At 33.9% G+C, this 15,799-nt stretch overlaps 2 protein-coding genes across 2 annotated transcripts; one reads left to right on the top strand and one right to left on the bottom strand.

Moving 5' to 3' along the window:
• Positions 1–394: 394 nt before the first annotated feature.
• On the bottom strand, positions 395–2,303 carry LOC129905179 (kelch-like protein 2). The gene is made up of 2 exons (XM_055980588.1): positions 2,181–2,303; positions 395–2,115 (listed from the first exon to the last, which is right to left on the bottom strand). The coding sequence occupies exon 2, from the start codon at positions 2,095–2,097 to the stop codon at positions 415–417; it is 1,683 nt and encodes a 560-aa protein (XP_055836563.1). The 5' UTR covers positions 2,098–2,115; positions 2,181–2,303; the 3' UTR covers positions 395–414.
• Positions 2,304–5,163: 2,860 nt separating this feature from the next.
• On the top strand, positions 5,164–15,711 carry LOC129907869 (pre-mRNA-splicing factor CWC22 homolog). Its single transcript, XM_055984289.1, has 3 exons — positions 5,164–6,182; positions 9,085–10,170; positions 14,063–15,711. Exons 1-3 carry the CDS (start codon positions 5,282–5,284, stop codon positions 15,631–15,633), a joined length of 3,558 nt encoding a protein of 1,185 aa, XP_055840264.1. The 5' UTR covers positions 5,164–5,281; the 3' UTR covers positions 15,634–15,711.
• Positions 15,712–15,799: the final 88 nt, after the last annotated feature.

The following is a 15,799-nucleotide window of genomic DNA, read 5'->3' as shown; positions in this document are numbered from 1 at the left end:
GTAAATTTTAAAATCTGTATACAATATGATAATTTTTTAATGGAGATGTGAATGAATTGCCTCATCGCGTATATCTCGTTAAAGGCTGGACCGATTTATTTAAAATAAGCAGTTGTAAGCAATTTTTTGAATTCATGTTTCGGGTTGAACGATTTGGAAAAGAAGCAAATTTTATTTCAAACAGAATTCAAAGCTAATAGTTTTATAAGTGATGAAATAAATCTAATTTTAAAGAACAAAGTGTTTTTTTTAACAATCTGGCCAGTTTACTGCGATTGTTTACTAGTAACGACCATTTTTCTGATCTTCCCATTGCAAATTGTAGTCAATTACACTTTCCTGATCAAGTTTTTTCTTACCTGTTTGTTTACCCATTAAAATGAAAAGAAATAAATTGAAATCAAATACCATTATTTATTTATATTGATTATATTGTACATTAATTACTTCATAAACGTTGTTCGATATGTAATTTAGAAGTGGCAAATCTTTCCAAAATTTAGTTTCAGGATTGTATTCCAAAATTAAGTTGTAACCGTCACATGCACCATAAGCAATTATTCGATTATTCCACGATATACATCTAGGACTGGTTAATGCAAGTCTCATTTCATGTTTTCTCCACTTACCATTTGCATGTTCATAAACACAACTAATTGCAGAGCCTTGCTGTTGTCCCACAAAATATAATTTTTCGTTTACAATAGCAAATCCGAATTTCGAAAGGCCTTTGAACGGAAAATGTGTCCAAGTCCATTCATTGGTTTCAGAATCAAAGCTTGCAATAAATTCTTCATAACCCTTTACATGCATATATCTTCCAACACAAGAAATTACAGGATTGCTTAATGGCTTAGACAAAGATTTTACACATTGCCATTCGCCAGAAGCAAAGTTAAATTTTTGTACGCGTCCAGACCAAGTCGTACGTTGCTGATGATTCCTACCATAAACGTCAGGGACATTTTCAATTGTAGCACCCCCAACAACATATAATTCATTCCTCATTACAGCTAATCCAAAACTACTTATTGGCGTATCAAATCGTGGTAAATCACTTAGTCGATTTGTCTTGAGGTCAAAGCACTTCAAGGTGCCATTAAGTTGTATAATAAGCTTTTCATTTATTTCAACTACTTTATCGAATGTTGGAAATCCTGGAAGAGATTTGATTTCCCAGATATTCTGCTCTGGATTATAAGTATGCATTTTATCACTACATATTACCACAAGCTTATCATTGCAACATTTACGAGACTTTAGTCCAGAGTTACTTGGCGTACAATGCCATTCAAGCCAAGTGCAGATCATGTCGAAAATTTTATTTTCATTGGACAATTTGCTTCGGTTTTGCTTTATAAAATCGGGACTCAGTGACCAGTAATGAACGTGTGAGAGTAGTTTGAAAGTAAATTGTTCACGATTCTGTTTGTCATGCTCAATCCATTTGATCAAGCTTAAAAAGACGTTCTTTTCCGATGTTACACAAAGTTCTTCATTACTTATCATCATAACCACTTGATCTTCGCTGAGATTGAGAAACTCTTCCATTTTAGATACTTTTTCAAAATGGGTACAAGCAAACTGAAAAGCCGTCTCATAGAGGTCATTTAAATCATGTTGCTTAGCGAATAAAGCTATGCCTAAACAATTACTTGGATCCAATTCTTGTACCATGAATTGTTGACATACCAAGACTAATGATTCCATTTGAAAAAAGCGAGCTGCACTGAAAATCTCCGGCACAGTTTTGGACTTGAGCTCAATAGTGCCAGTGTAAATAAAGTCTAGAATAGATTTTAAAATCTCACCATTTAATTCTTGGATTCGGACCTCATTTGTAACGGACTCTTTAAGTGGGCTAGCAAACATAGCAGCAAAGAAATCACTTCCTACTGCTAAAACATTTTTGTGAGCATTGAATCGGACCTCATCCGAACCGATAATGCAAACATCTGTGAGATCGTGTTTCTCAAACAAAGAAAATAATTTCTCGCAGAAATTATTCGCATAGTTTGGACATTTAACAATTTTTGGTTTTTCTTGAGACTCGACAGAAGCAGATCTTGCAATCGAATTAAATTGTAAGCTGCTCATTATTATTGAACCTGTTACCTACAAGAAATGCTTAAATTAAAGTGATTTCATAAAATTATCCTCAACAAATTTGGATTACATACGTATTCCTCCGTTTAATATTTTAATTTTTAATATTTTCCCAGTTTACAGGATTGCTGTTGCTTTTTGGAAAATTAAATTTTCAAAAACAAATTTTTAGTGCCTGGTTACACCGTGATTTTTCAATCGCCTAAGCAGTCAGTTTGTAGGCAAGAGGGATGAGGAGTGAAGGGGGAAGATGGTAACGAAGGGAATTGAATTTTCTGAATTTCCATTGCTAAATTGTTTCTCTGTTTGACGTTTGTTCCTAGAAACCCTTCAAGCAAGAAAACGGAGTTCAGAAAAGACACTCCGACCTTTAAATGTAAAAGTGGAACGTGATTGGGCACAACATTGTGTAGCCCGCATGTGATTTTTCAATCGATTGTAAATCACCGTGTAGACCGGCACATATACAGTATTCCCTTCAAGCTTAGAGGATATAATATATGGAGTGCTTGTGCTGTTAGTTCCGTGAAGCTTTTATAGAGAGCTCTAGTTTCTTTAAGTTTTTCGATGAGTACATGCCTCCATTTTTATTTATTGACAGTTACGGTACCGGATTCATATTGAAAAACGAAAGAAAGAAAGAGATGAAAGATAATCAGCCGTCGGCAGCGACCCCTATCCATGCATATGGCGTTACAATGTATTAGGTATAGGAACAAGCACTCCATATATTATATCCTCTAAGCCTTCAAGCAAGAAAACGGAGTCCAGAAAAGACAGTCCGACCTCCGACCGAGAAAAGCGGGGTTGCACTCACACACTTGCAACTTTTTGTGTATGAACACAAAGTCTAAGAGAATCGTGGTGAAAACTGAGAAAAGGAAAAAAAAGTAGACAGACATAGCCAACAAGAGCAAAAGCGTCATTTTGTTATTTTTTGTTGAAGTGTTTAGTCGCGTCGTGTCTCGTGTCGTTGTTAATAAAATATAAGTGTAATTATAAACAATTATATCAAACTATTAACAATATGGAAACAAAAAAAGGTATGTTGTATATATCGCTCAAAGTGTTTGGATTAAAATGATGTGTTTCTGTTTGTGTTGTAGATGTAATCTCTAATGATGAAGAAAAAGGCAGAAGGTGAAACATGCGATTGGGCATCTAAAGAAACACCAACAACAGCAGCAACAACAAATAAAATAAAATGAAAAAAATGTATTCTATTTTATATTGTATATATTGTGAAAATTTCGTTTGCCAAAATTAAATAAAAAAAACAGTTTTAGTGAAAAAAAAAAAAAAAATCTAGTTCTTTTTTTGGTCGCAAATGCGAAACGTCATCCCTTTTTGATTCCTCTTTCTGGTAGGTTTTTGCTGCTCCGACTCAGGTCCGCCTTCGGCTCCATTTTCTCGGAATGGAGATTTTCACCACACTAATACATATGCAATCGACTTCGCGGTGATTATAATTTCCATACTAATTTGAGCCGCCTTCGGACCAGTTTCTGATCCGAAGTCGGACTCAGCTCCGCCTCAGGCGGAGCGGATTCGGACCGAGGTCGGACCTGTTTGCTTGAAGGGTTTAGCCCAAGTAACAATTTAGATTTCATAAGGGTCAAAGGGTGATTCAGGGAAATATTCCAAAAAGCTAGAGCGTGTAGGTTCGTTCGAGGCAAGCGTTTTTTGTAGCTCCTTTTTCAACCAGAGTTATTTCCTCTGTGTTCGATCCTCGCTCTGAACGCACCCTGAACATAACTACTCTGGATATTTTTTCAGAGCGCGGAATTCAGAGTTATCAAAATCAAATCAGCTGTTGTCATTTAAGAAAAAAAAATTGTTTGGAGTGCGAAAAGTAGGGGTATTCACGATCTGGTGCAACAGGCCTAGTAAAAGTGTAAAATTTTATTTTTTTACAATAGATCGTGAACGCACCTCTTCTTATCTATAGTAAATATTGAATGGAATCCATGATATGATTTATATCAGCTTCACTCTTTTTTTTTACGGAGTTGTCTTTCCAACGATGCTTCTTCTATTTCAATTTTCAATTTTTTTATAATTTTTTGTGTTCGGGTTAATTTATTTTCACAAATTACATCAAAAGAAACAAAATAAAAAAGAATAAGAATAAAAAAGATAAACTGTTCATCATGGGCGACACGCGACGGCGAGCTGCCATCTGTCAAAAATATTTTTGCACCATTGTATTTTTATTTTGCAATAGGGTTAGGGTATAGCAAAAGTGCAAGACCATTGTAAAATTTCAATCCATATATTTTGTTGTTGTAGTGTTGCAAGATTTTACACTTTTGCACTTTCACAATGATACTAGACCAGTTGCATCGGATCGTGAATACCCCTAGTGATTTGTCGTTTGTGGATACAAAATTTGTGTGTGTAAATAAAGTACAAAATGTCAAAACAGAAATTATCTGAAGAAACAAATAGCGTTTTCGTTTTGTCGTCCGGGACTCTCCGGAATTCATTCAAACGATTCTGAAACTGTTCGTTTGGCACTCAATAAAGCCTCTATCAGTTTAAGCCTGGTACGCTGCTCGCGCTAAATTTTAGCTCCCATACAAATTATCGAAATTTTTTAGCCGAGATAAAATGGATCCCATACAAATTATCGATAACTTGTATGGGAATTTTATCTCGGCTAAAATTTAGCGCGAGCAGCGTACCAGGCTTTACAAAAAAATACGGCCAGGTATTATAGCAAAGAAAAAATTATAAAAATAAAATTTAAAGAATTCAAGAAAAAACATCAGAAAATAAGTTTTAAAGCTAAAACAAAACTTATTTAATTTCGTTCAAGATTTCGTTAATGAAATTTTGTATGGAAAATTTCGTTCCGCTTCAGCTGACTACTAGGCCTTAACCATGATAAAATTTTAAACAGAAATTTTAACGCAGTTGACACACGGTCTTAAGTCCATTTCATATAAATTTTTATTTTACTGAATGCTTTCAATTCTCTTACATAATTTTAACTTCAAATTTAAGAAAACCACATAAAACTGTCATTTTATATGTCAAAAAATTTGACATTCTAGCGCTAAAGAAAAACCACGCACAAAAAAATAAACGTTTCATATTTTTTTCAACTTATTGGAAGTCTTTTTTATTTTGTAATTTTCTTTAAAATAAATTGACTAATTATTAAAATAAAAATATGGGCAAAAGTGAATCTGAAAGTAATTCATCATCTTCATCAGATAATTCCGAATCAGATTCATCAACATCCACTGAAGAAGAACAAGAAACAAAACTAAAAAATCGTGATAGAAAAAAAGAAGACCATGCCACCACATCAATTGACAAGAAAAAATCAAAATCCAAATCACCCTCATCTCCAACAGCAAAAATAAAAACTGATGATAAAAAGAAAAAAATTCATAAAAAACATGAAAATACATCATCGCCAGATTATTCATCTTCTGCTAGTTCTAATAAAGATGGTAGCGACTCGTCGACATCATCGTCGTCGGATTCGGATTCTTCTGGCAGCGATACTGAAGAAGGAGAAGTCAAAGTATCAAATACAAAACCAATTAAGTCGAAGAGCGATGAAAACTCTTCACATGAAAAAGAGTTGGAAACGGAAAAGGCCGAAGAAATTAAATCGGTAAGTGATGAATTAGTCCAACAGGTAGAAATATCATCAGTTCCAGATCAAATCCAAATTATTGAACAAAAAGAAGCCACAGGGGAACATGAAATAGAACCACCTCAAAATCCTAAAGAAGAACTTGTCCCCAAAGAAGTGTCTTGCCCACCTAAACTTAAAGAAGAAACCTCGCCAGTGGAATCTAATCCAATTCAAGAAGAAGTTAATCCACAAAAGAATATTGCAGAAACCTCAAACGAAACATTGGCAGAACCAGAAGCCAACACTGACAATGGAGAACCAGATTTAAAGAAAAAAAAGTTGGAACCGGCTGTGGAAAAGGCTTCCGATGAAATCCAGCAAATCGTTTCTGATGAACAGTCTAAGGAAACCAAATCGAAAGAGACCACAAAAAGACGAGACCGTAGTAGGTCTCCAGGCAAAAAAGAGCGTAGCAGGTCGCCAGGTAATATTGCATTTTATTTAATTAAAAGTTGTGAATTGTGATCGGTGATAATTATTAAAGACCAATTTGCTCTGCGATTTTTGATTGTTGCAGACCAAAATTTGGTTCTTGTTATTATCATCGATCACAAATCAAAATAGCCGATTCCATCTCTAGATTTCGTAAACAAACAATGAACAAATTTATTTAATTTAAATCAAATAGGGTGGTGGAGCCAGGAGTCGGGCAGATAAATAATTTTTTTTTAGTTTAACTGTACCTTAAAATTTAGTTTTTCCAGATATTAACAAAATGTTAACTAAATATTATATGATTGTGTAAATTAATGATACAAAATCGTTTATTCACTAAGAGTGAAAAAATAGTAAAACCCAAGACAACTTTTATAAAAATAATATTTCTTTTATTTAGGTTTCAACTCGACCAAGATATCTTTTAAACAGAGTTCTTTCAGTATTTACTTTCTACAACATTACATTTTCTTGTAGTTTTGGTGTTGGTGACTTATGATTGGATTTTTCAGTCACATGTTAGATTTTAAGCAAAATCTATCTTTTCATGGAAATTTTTTTCTTCGAAAATCATTCTTAACGGTACCTGCCATAGAACGTTTTTTTTCAAATCTGATTTTCTGCCAAACTACTAATTCAAAGATACGAAAGCAGTTTTTATATAAATCAGAAAAAAAAATTTGAAAACTAATTTTTGGATTTAAAAAAAAAAAATTTCGAAAACGGGACATTCACCCCTGTTCTGATTTTCGCTCTGAATTGAATGTGGTACCAAAATTGATTTTCGCACAGTGTTCTGATTTTTGTAAGAATTTGCCTTTCAAGGGTACCTACTAGCTTTTTGAAATTTTAGTTTTAAGCCTAGTATGCAGCTGAAGCGAAACGAAAAATTTTTTAGTCTCCAAAGTCAACAGCGAACATGTTAACAAAACAATACCATCGAGTATTATGTCAAATTCAAAATAATAAAAATATAAATTTAAAAAAAATCAAGAAAAAACATCCAAAAAAATATGTTTCAATATAAAAACAAAAAAAAAATTAATTTCGTTCAAGATTTCGTTATGCTATTTTTGTATGCAAAATTTCGTTTCGCTCGAGCTGCATGCTAGACTTAAGATGTTGAGATTAGTAATTTCTGCAAAAGGGCATAACAATTTTATTTTTGATTTTTTTTTTTCAAAAAAATATTTAAAAAAATAAATTTTTTTTTCTAAAACGTCTCTAACGATTTTGATTTTTTTTTCTAAAAATGCATTTTAATAAAAGAAATCAAATAGCATACTTGTTTTAAAGCTCAGTTTGTTTTTAGATTTTGTTTTTTACCTTTTAGAACCCAATTTTTTTGTTTTTTCATATACATTTTTTAAGGGACCCCGCACTATTCGCATGAAAAAATGGATTCATTCAAATGCTCCACTTTTTTACACAGTTCTTGCTTTTGGCATCCCGAACAAAAGTCTTATAGGTCACAACAAAATCGTATGCCCAGATTTTGAGTTTTCGGTCAGTAAAAGTGTATTGCTTCGTACACTTATTTTGGTATACCTTTACTCATGTTAATGATAATTTCTCTGTTAATACTAATAGTAGAAACTTTATAGAGGTCTTTGTTTTAAGAAGAAATATTTATCATTATAACTGCGTTTACATAATATTCATATCTTTTTTGGTTGGTCAGATATTAATTCTTAGAGCTATTCATTTTTTCCTGACCATAATAATTTTTTACTGTGACGCGAATTTTCTTCGAAAATGTGTGATAAACATAGTATTTATGGCTATATTTTAATGAAAAAAAAAAATAGCTGTTAAAAAAAGTGATTTACACGTTTACAAGAAAACTCATACATACATTTTATAATATTTTTTTAATAAAACTTAACTTCATCTCTTAAAGCAATTTTTTCCAATCTGGTAGTGCATTTAGTTTGTATTAAACAATTTTGACAATTTATACCAACCAAACCTAGATATATGACTAATTTTGTGATAGTGGTAATTTTGTTTTAGACCCTTTTTTTATTGTTGTGCCCCTGGTCGCCAGTATTCGGCCAAAATTTAAAATTCTATATTATGTATCTATTCTTATCAGAACAATGTAGTAAAAAACATTCTATTGAAAAAGAAAAATTTTATTTAAAACAATGGCGCAATATTTTAATCGATTTAGTAAAATGCTAAAGCAATTTTAGTAAGTTACTTAGTAAAAAAAAAGAAGACTGATTTTTAACATAGTAAATCTCTTATATTGCTTTAGCATTTAACTAAATCGCTTAAAATTTTGCGCCAATGATTTTTTTAAATGTGTTACCCTACGCGAAGAAAAAAGACATGCTTAAAATTGTTATTAAAATGAAATAAAGTTCACTTTAAATTTAAGCGAATTTAAACAAATTCCGTTTATTAAGAATCCTATCAATGCTACATGTCTCATCGACCTTCTCTCCTTGAGCTAGTCTTTTCTAGGGCTTATTATGATAAATAGTATTATTTTTTAACTAACAATTTTTGATTATATTTTCAAAAATGTAGAGCTTGAAAATTAATTCTTCAAAAACTATTGATAAAAACAACAACCTTCATCTGCACGCGAAACTCGAAAAGCGATGGTTAATGTATGATATCTTCAACAAAAAATCCAATAGTTGCACTGTCTCAATTTTTTAAATACCGTTTAGAAGAACTGATAGGCTTAAAAAAAAAAAACGAAAATTCTATGAGATCCCTATATATATATTTTAATCGATTAACCATCAATTAAACACGTTCTGGCCGACTACTGGGGGCTCCATTACCCTATTAAGTGCAGCTAAAAACAAATTTTCGATAAGAATAATTAATTTTGAAAAATAATTATTAATAGTATAATACATTTTTATCTTCACTAGGTAAAAGAGATCGAAGTCGTTCACCAGGAAGGAGAGACCGCAGTCGTTCACCAGGCAGAAGAGATAGAAGACGATCTCGTGAAAGAGAGGAAAGAAGCCGACGACAAAGAAGTCGCAGCAAAGATCGACGACGACGTCGTAGTCGGTCACGCAGTCGATCCAAGGACAGAACCGGTGACAAATCCAATGACCGACGACGAGGAGGACGACCGTCTTCTCCCACCGAAAAGAAAAACGATTCCGCACCAAACGAACCAGAATCAAATCCAAATGAAAAAATCACAGAACGTCAACGTCGAACGGTAGACTTGCTAACCTCTCGCACTGGCGGAGCTTACATCCCTCCAGCCAAGCTGCGTATGATGCAAGCCGAGATCACAGACAAAGCATCGGCAGCATATCAACGTATAGCTTGGGAAGCACTCAAAAAGTCCATTCATGGTTACATTAACAAAGTAAACGTCGACAATATTGGAATCATAACCAGGGAACTCCTTAAAGAGAACATTGTCCGGGGACGAGGTCTTTTGTGCAGGTCAATCATTCAAGCACAAAATGCCTCTCCAACTTTCACCCATGTCTATGCTGCTTTGGTAGCCATTATCAACTCAAAATTCCCAAACATTGGTGAATTGCTACTAAAACGTTTAGTCATTCAGTTCAAGAGAGCATTTCGTCGAAATGACAAGGCTGTCTGTTTGTCAGCTTCAAGATTTGTAGCTCATTTGGTTAATCAACGAGTGGCTCATGAAATTCTTGCATTGGAAATTCTCACCCTCTTAGTTGAAACACCAACAGATGATTCGGTTGAAGTGGCAATTGCATTTTTGAAAGAATGTGGTATGAAACTTACTGAAGTTTCATCCAAAGGTATTGGTGCTATTTTTGAAATGTTGAAGAATATTTTGCATGAAGGTAAATTGGATAAAAGAGTGCAGTATATGATTGAAGTTGTTTTCCAAGTGAGAAAAGATGGATTTAAAGATCATCAATCGGTTATTGAGTCATTGGAATTGGTTGAGGAAGATGATCAATTTACACATTTATTGATGTTAGATGAGGCCACTAATACCGAGGATAATTTAAGTGAGTATTAATATCAAAACAAGAAAACTTTTCTTTTTTATTTTAACTTATTTTGCTTTCCAAAATGGTCTTGAATGGTACGGAATGAATCACCATTTTGTCTTTTTTTAAAATGAGTTTTTATATGAAAGCTTTTGAAAAGTTATCATTTTCTGCTTAAAAGAGTTCGGGCGGTACGCAAATCTCTTTAAGCATTTTTCTGACGGTTTGGATTTTTTTCACTCGGCCAAGGATCTTTAAGCTTAATCGAACGGTAGTTATCGTAGTCTCGTGTATCTTCTTTCTCCTTCTAGATCTAAATAAGGTTACTTTCTCTCCGGACTAGGCATTTGGTCACCACTGATGAGCTTGAAGATGAAAATCAGGAGCCATTTAGACCCAATGTTTCCCTTTTTACTTGCGATATAGGTACTATAGGCCACGTTTAAGATTCGTAAAAAAAACGAACTCCAGATAACAATGAGACATGAAATCGCGATGATGGAGGATGCAAAGAAGTAGGTCCGGACATTCTGTCTGTCCGTCCGTCCGTCCGTCCGTCCGTCTGTATGTACCTCGCGCTACAGCCTAAACTACTAGAGCGATTTTCTTTAAACTTGGTAGTAAACAGTCTTTGGTGATTCCCTAGAGGAGAAATTGAAATTTTTCTTAGAACCAAAACTTACGGTACCTGTCATATAATGGAAATAGAAAGGTTATTTTTTTCAAAAACGGGTCTTACATAAGAGCCATCTTATGAAATGGAAAAAATATTTTTATACCGTTATTAACTGAACTGAACTGTTTTTTTGATTTATGAATTTCTCGTAAATGACCTAGCCGATTTCAATGAAAATTTTTATAAAAAAAACAATAAGTAAATCGTTATATAAAATTCTCACAAAATTAAAAAAAAAAAAAACAAATTTTTGGATTTTTTAAAAATATTTATAAATTTTTATCAAAATTCGGTTTTATATCGTCGGCACAACGCCAAAACTGAGAATCTGCATTTTTGGACATTTTCACTTTAATGCGTAATTTTACTTGTTATCGGTCACTTTATTCACTGCGTCGATCCCAATCCTCCATCTGTTGTCTAGAAGTCTAAATTATCAATTCTGTTGAACGAGTTTCCATAAGATTGCATAAGTTCCCAAAACTTTGAAGCCATTTTTCTCAAAACTACAATTTTGCAGATTCGTGGTTTTGGTTTTGTGTCCACGATATGTTGAATAATATTTTCTTTATAATGGATAATGAATATAATTTTTTTTGGAAAAATTTTAGAAAATTTGTGTACATACAAAATTATTTTTTTATAAAAACGATTTTCAAAAATTAGTTTTTTTGAAAACTCCTTTATATCCAAGAATTCCATTGGCATACTTGGTTTTCTGTGAAAGATCACTTAAAACGGTTTTTAATTAACTATAAAAACAGATTTTATTTTTTTTTACATTACTTATGAAATTCTTTAAACAAATCAAATAATAAATTTCTCTAATTTTGTTTAATGAAAAGCTTTAACATTAGAGTAACTTTTACCATAAGAACAAGTACGTGCGACCCCAGTGCCCAGTCGTGCAATTTTGTATCCATAACTCAGACAGTTTCTTTTCTTGGAGTTGTTCACCGCCACAATAACTTCTTCGACTTCTTATTCTTCGGGTTCTTATTCTAAATAAGGTTCGGCTGTTTGAATTCTGTGAAGAATTTTTTCGTCATCCACAAGCAGTTGATCTTGAGCATCGCTAATATACTTTGCTGATCGAATTTCCTCAGCATTCTTCAGTCTTTGAGCGACAATTATGAAGATGGCTGTTCACGGCGGCATGCCGCAGTTCCTAGAAAGCCTGGCTTCTGCTTTATGCTAGGCACATTTCTCCTTTGCTTTCTCTTTTCTTTCTCATTTCTTTTATGAGGGGGCATTTTGATCAACCTTTGAAAGCGGTCTTTTTCCTAGATACCACTGCTTTGACCTTATCGCTTCATCAGCATGTTTCTTTGTGGTTTTATTAGTTTCCTTTAGAAGTTCCTAGCACTGACTTCGCACTTATCTGATGCAAGTTCTTTATAGAGATTCCCACATACTTTGAACTCAATACTCTACGCCTTGAGGCTTGTTGGAGGTGGCGCAGGAAATCACATATCACCAATAAAATAAAGTTGGTATTAGTATCCATCCTTACCGCTCTATCTGACTCTCATTTGTACTTCCACTTTGTTTGACAAGTGGACATGCAAGACGTTCCATTTAATCCCATCGTTACATACTTTTATAGCAGTTAGCATATCCGGGATACTCTTCCTCCGCCATTAAAAAAAATCCTTGTTTACTCTGTGCAAAATCTTCTCGAAATCGACGAACAAAAGGTGAAGTGGTGAACGATGTATTCAACGCACTACTCAGAGTGATTATGTCTCTAGAGTGGAATCCTTTCTGTTTAGTATCATGTGTGGCTTGTTCTTTTCTGCGTTCCAGAACAAACTTTGATACATTAGCCTGTAGCCATGTTTGTTCTGGAACCAAATCCTTCTCCATTTCTTGCACTTCGATAGCAGGTTTCCCTTTTTTTGAAGCTTGAAGTTCATTATCTTTTTCCACTATTCGGGAAGCATTCGGTAGGTTTTCTCTTTGAGAGGTTACTGTAATTTTGCCTTGTTGGTTCTAAGTGCTTTGACGCGACACAAATCTCATCTCTACCAGAGAACGTGTTGCGCAATCGATAATCTTCTGCTTCGGACAGATCAAAAAGTGTCGATGTTTAAAGCAGAACAAAAATTCTACATCCATAAACTCGGGTGACACCCATCCGAACTTAGAATCTTATGGGGCGTATTCATAATTATGACCCTGAACTTTGCAGACAATTTAACTGCCGGTTTTTGGACACTACCGTAAAACTCAACTTAACGCCAATGGCTTCGTCTCATTCTCTTGCAAGCTCTATCTATCGCAAGACGTTAGGTGCTTTTAATGCTGAAAATTAAAATGAAGAAGTTTAAAGTGTTAGAATGCAATATTTCATTGTTTTGAGAATATTGGAGAGCTCAATGAAGGCTTTTTTCATGCCCCCTTGATACAAAAATTATGTTTGTATCTTGGTGTCAAAAAGAAAGATACCAACAAATTTCGTTAAATTTTTGAAAATCATTTGAGTTTTATGGTAGTGGCAGAAGTTCAAAGACTAGTAGTTAAATTGTCTGCAAAGTACAGTTCATTCATAAACACTATTTACTGCTTTTACGAAAAACTGGAATTTTGCATTACAAAGGATAAACCTAAATTATACATTAACTATAAATAAGTGGCTTTATCTTCAACCAAGTGTTGTTTTGAGCTCTTAACACTTGTAAGGTTCTTGTTATCCTGTAGAATTGTTCTGTTTTTATCGACTTCCAAAAGGGAGGAGGTATTCAATTCGTCTTTATGTTTGTTACCTCATAACTTTGGATTGAGTGAACCAATTTTGGCTATAGAATGTATAAGAAAACCATATAACCCAGTTTCGATCCATGGAAGTCGGTTTTTTTTTGATAAAAATTATTATCATTCTGTTTACGGAATTTTTTACTACTTGGAACAAAGTGTTGATGTGGATAGAATTCGCTTATCACGTCACACACTTAAACGAACTTTCTTCGTCTTCCGGCGGTTTTATGGTTCCAGGTCGGACTTCTTTTCACCTTGTTCAGCTGCTATCCGATTCTTTCGTTGTTTTCTTTCGTTGATGCTTGCCCAAATTTTGCTAGAGAGCAAAGTATTGGTTCTTTCTTGGATGCATCGGACTATTTTTTCACTTAAAATTAATTTAAATCCAATTCAATCAATCTAGTCCAATTCTGGAGTGGATTTATAATAACAACTACATTTTTTTAAATCAACAATTTATTTATTTCATTTCTACAGATGCATTTAAATTCGATGACATGTACGCCACCAACGAGGACAAATACAAAGGTCTCAGCAAGGAAATTCTTGGCAGCGATGCAAGTGATTCAGATGGCGAAGATGACTCTGGCAGTGGTAGTGACGAATCAGATTCCGAAGAAGATGAAGAAGAAAAAGCTAAAGCTGAAGCAATCATCGATAATACCGAAACAAATTTAATAGCCCTTCGCAGAACTATTTATCTAACCATCAACTCCAGTTTGGACTATGAAGAATGTGCTCACAAGCTCATGAAAATGCAACTCAAACCAGGTCAAGAAATCGAATTGTGTCACATGTTTCTCGATTGTTGTGCCGAACAACGAACATATGAAAAGTTTTATGGTCTCTTAGCACAAAGATTTTGTTCCATCAATAAGACCTACATTGAGCCATTTGAAGAGATCTTCAAGGACACATATCAGACAACCCATCGACTAGATACAAATCGATTGCGAAATGTTAGCAAGTTTTTTGCACATCTTCTATTTACCGATGCCATTGGTTGGGATGTTTTAGATTGCATTAAATTGAATGAAGATGATACAACAAGTTCAAGTCGTATTTTCATAAAGATTCTATTTCAAGAACTTGCCGAATATATGGGACTTTTTAAATTAAACGAGAAATTGAAAGACGGTGTGCTAACAGAAACTTTGTCAGGTCTTTTCCCAAAAGACAATCCACGTAATACACGATTTGCTATTAATTTCTTTTCATCGATTGGTCTGGGTGGCTTGACTGATGATTTACGTCAGTTTTTAAAGAATGCACCCAAGAATGTGCCAGCAATTAATTCGGAATTGCTTGGTGATAAAATTGATGTATCGAGTTCTACATCATCGTCGTCATCTTCTTCGTCGTCGAGTGAATCATCGTCGGAGTCTTCTTCATCGGAGGATGAGAAGCAAAAGAAGAAGAAGAAAAAGAAGAAGATTTCTAAGAAAAAAGCTGTCGAAAAGTCAAAGAAAAAAAACTCTAAGCAAGAACGAAAAAAGAAGAAATCAAAAAAGAAACAAGAGACCAGCAGCAGTGAGAGTAGTTCCAGTAGCAGCAGCAGTAGCAGTGAAAATTCTAGCAGCAGCAATGATGATAGCAGTAGTGAAGATGATAGAAAAAATAAAAAGCAAACGAGCAGGAAAGTCGAAGTTGATAAAAAGAACAAAAAACACAGGAGAGAAAAATCACCAGCGCATGAAATTGAGAGAGACCACAAAAAACATGAAGAAAAGTCTAAACGACGAGATGAACCAGATGAAAGATTGTCCAATGGAAGGTCTATGAATGGTCGGGGACGAGATAATGGCAGACGTGATGAAGAAGAACAAAACTCTCGCGCAAGAAACGATCGTAGAGATAACAAGAGAGAAAGATCTCCTCATCAAGATCGTCGTAATCGAGAACGTGATCGTGATGATGATCGTGATCGCAATCGTGATCGTAATCGGGATTATGATCGTAATCGTGATAACTATAATCATTCAGGGAAAAATAATCGCGATCATAGAACGTCAGGTAAGTCTCGCAATGGATCAAAGGAAAGGGGATAAAGAACTTTTTACTTAAAAAAAAAATAGGATTTAAAAAATGTAACAGAAAATATTAATAAATTGTAAGATAGATTTGAATATGTTGTAAATTCTTTTTAAAGTTTTTTTTTTTTAGTTTAAGAGCATTGTGCCTATGAAACATATTTAAGATTGTTAATCTTAATGA

This window comes from Episyrphus balteatus, chromosome 1 (assembly GCF_945859705.1).
Source record: "Episyrphus balteatus chromosome 1, idEpiBalt1.1, whole genome shotgun sequence".
NCBI lineage: Eukaryota > Metazoa > Arthropoda > Insecta > Diptera > Syrphidae > Episyrphus > Episyrphus balteatus.
The sequence above is the reverse complement of the archived record's forward strand: the minus strand, read 5'-3'. Positions and strand labels throughout refer to the sequence as shown.

Coding starts and splice junctions, on each gene's coding strand:
- LOC129905179 (XM_055980588.1), bottom strand. CDS start 2,097: ATGAGCAGCTTACAATTTAATTCGATTGCAAGATCTGCTTCTGTCGAG.
- LOC129907869 (XM_055984289.1), top strand. CDS start 5,282: ATGGGCAAAAGTGAATCTGAAAGTAATTCATCATCTTCATCAGATAAT. Junction 6,183..9,084: donor AGAGCGTAGCAGGTCGCCAG/GTAATATTGCAT, acceptor TATCTTCACTAG/GTAAAAGAGATCGAAGTCGT. Junction 10,171..14,062: donor TAATACCGAGGATAATTTAA/GTGAGTATTAAT, acceptor TCATTTCTACAG/ATGCATTTAAATTCGATGAC.